This window comes from Echinops telfairi, unplaced genomic scaffold (genome assembly GCF_000313985.2).
Source record: "Echinops telfairi isolate 266 unplaced genomic scaffold, ASM31398v2 ScPeMD7_2565;HRSCAF=3150, whole genome shotgun sequence".
NCBI lineage: Eukaryota > Metazoa > Chordata > Mammalia > Afrosoricida > Tenrecidae > Echinops > Echinops telfairi.
In genome coordinates this window covers 10,086,927-10,089,137 of record NW_022106463.1, presented here as the reverse complement: position 1 = coordinate 10,089,137, position 2,211 = coordinate 10,086,927, and the positions used below count along the sequence as shown (strand labels likewise).

Here is a 2,211-nt window from a genome sequence, read left to right as displayed (position 1 = left end):
ACGGCAAAAAAGGAAGGCCCTGGACGGGATGGGTGGACACCGTGGCTGCGACCATCGGTTTGGACATAAGGACGATCGTGAGGCTGGGCGGGCTGGGCAGCATCCGGTCTGCTGTCCATGGGGTTGCCAAGAGTCGGGACCGACCCTACAGGGCCTCAGAGCCACAAGAGCCCGCTCCAGTGGAGCCTGGCGGACCTACCTTTCAAGGTCTCCATGATGAACTTCTTGAGGTAATACATGTACTTGGCATCGTCTCTCGCGGTGGTCCCCGAGACAAACCAGCCGTTCTCCACGATGAAAATCGGGGGGTGGTTGAACTCCAGGTCGACCCAGGAGAGGAGCTGCCTCAGGCTGGGAGACTCTGCCTGCCGGAACTTCATGTGAGGGTCCAGGAGCTGGAAACTCAAGACGGGTCCAAAGGAGAGAGCAAAGAAGTCCGCCGTGCCCCGGACCAGCTTCCTCTCGGATTCCGTGAACTCCGGCAGGAGCGAGGAGAGGTTGCTCCGCATGCTGTCGGGGTAGCGGCCGTCGAGGAAGACGGGCCTGGCAAACCAGCCGAGCACAAAGTCCAGCGATCTCTGACATTCCGCGATGGCGTGGGCGCTCATTCTTCGAGGCCGGATCCAGTGGGAGCCCAGGGCGATGGACACCTGGCCCCCCTGCATGGGGCGGAACGAAGTGTTGTAGAGGTGCCAGACTTTGGCGTGGGCCTGTGACGGGGGAAAAAGAAACCACACGGTGGGTGAGCCTGCCTGTGCTTGTGACTGAGACTGGGGCTGGCCCCCCACCTGTGCTGGCCCTGCTTCTCATCGCCCGCCAGACCCGAAATGTGGGACCGATGCGCAACAGAAGGAAGCACCTCCCGGCCCTGCGCCATCCTCCCAGCGGCGCTTGTGCCTAAGCCCGTCGCTGCAGCCCCTGTGTCCACCCTTCTGCTTGGGGCTCCCCCTTTACACCGCCCGTCCACGTTATAAGCGTGATGCCGTTCTCCAGGGACTGGTCTCTCCTGACCACGTGTCCAGGATACGTGAGACGATGACGACGTCTCTCTGTCCCTGCCTCTGAGGAGCACTCTGGCCCTCCTTCTCCCAAGACAGGTTGGTTTGTCCTTTTGGCAGCCTCAGGGTATTTTGCCAGCCCCATCAGTCAAACACAGGTGGATCCTTCTTCCGTCTCCCTTAGTCCCCGCGCACCTCTGACATGCAGCTGAGGCCACTGGAAATGCCATGACTGCTCCCGTGGAGATTCCCAAACCAAAGCCCCTGCTCCAAGTCCCTTCAGACTCACAGCCACGCCACAGGACAGAGGAGACCTGCCCCAGGGGGTGCCAACGCTGTCGATCTTTACTGAAGCTGACAGCCTCATCTCTTTCTCCCATGGAGTGGCTGTTGGGTTCAAGGCACCCATCTTTCACCCCACGCTTACCCTGCTGGAACGTGCAGCCCAGCAACCACCTGTGGGGCTGGCCCGACTCTGTCACATGGGGTCGCTGTGAGTCAGAGGCCACTCCACAGCCCTGGGCAGTTAATCCCACAAACTGAGTATCACCAGCAAGTTGGCAACTGATAACCTCACACACACACACACACACACACCTCACACCATGACTATGATGATGACTCCCAATGCTTTGTAGCACCTAATGGGAAGCAAAACAAGCAAATAGATAGACAGAGATCTATATCGGTACTAACAATAATGCATGTGAATTTCCTGCAAAGGCGTAGTGCTGCATTTCCAGAAGTTTGTGAAATAAGAATTTGGTATAATATCTTACCGTGTAATTTAATTTGGATTAGGTGCTTTTAATGAATGGAATCTCTTTTTTAGAACCGAGGCCCCATCGGTGAAAGTGCCAGGATTTTCTTAAAAGAGTTCTATTTTTTTGTCCTAAGAGACGGGGAATTTTCCACTGGATGCTCTCCTAAGTAAAAACTCTAATCATTGGCCTCACGGCTTTGTGCTCCTTAAGAAGAATTAGCGTCATAAATTAAGGCGCCAGCTCCACTATTTGACCTTGGCTCACCCTCGGGGCCTGTGTGTCACTGCAGAGCCCCGTGCGTTCAGGCTACAACCTGAAATCATAGCCCAGGAGAAGGTGGCTGAGGGGCGGGGGTGGGGGTGGGGGTGTTCTCCATGAGTAGGGTGCACCATCAAAAAACAAATCCCTATAAGACCAAAAGGTAACGAATTACTCTAGGCGGGAGGGGG

At 56.1% G+C, this 2,211-nt stretch overlaps 1 protein-coding gene across 1 annotated transcript in view; it reads right to left on the bottom strand.

The window, feature by feature from the left end:
- The window catches only part of KL (klotho), a gene marked incomplete at its 5' end in the record, with an annotated part of 31,433 nt that overhangs the window by 15,461 nt on the left and 13,761 nt on the right, over positions 1-2,211 (bottom strand). Inside the window, one exon of the mRNA XM_045293998.1 lies at positions 200-710. Coding sequence (XP_045149933.1) covers positions 200-710 — 511 coding nt within the window. The remainder of the gene's footprint in view (positions 1-199; positions 711-2,211) is intronic.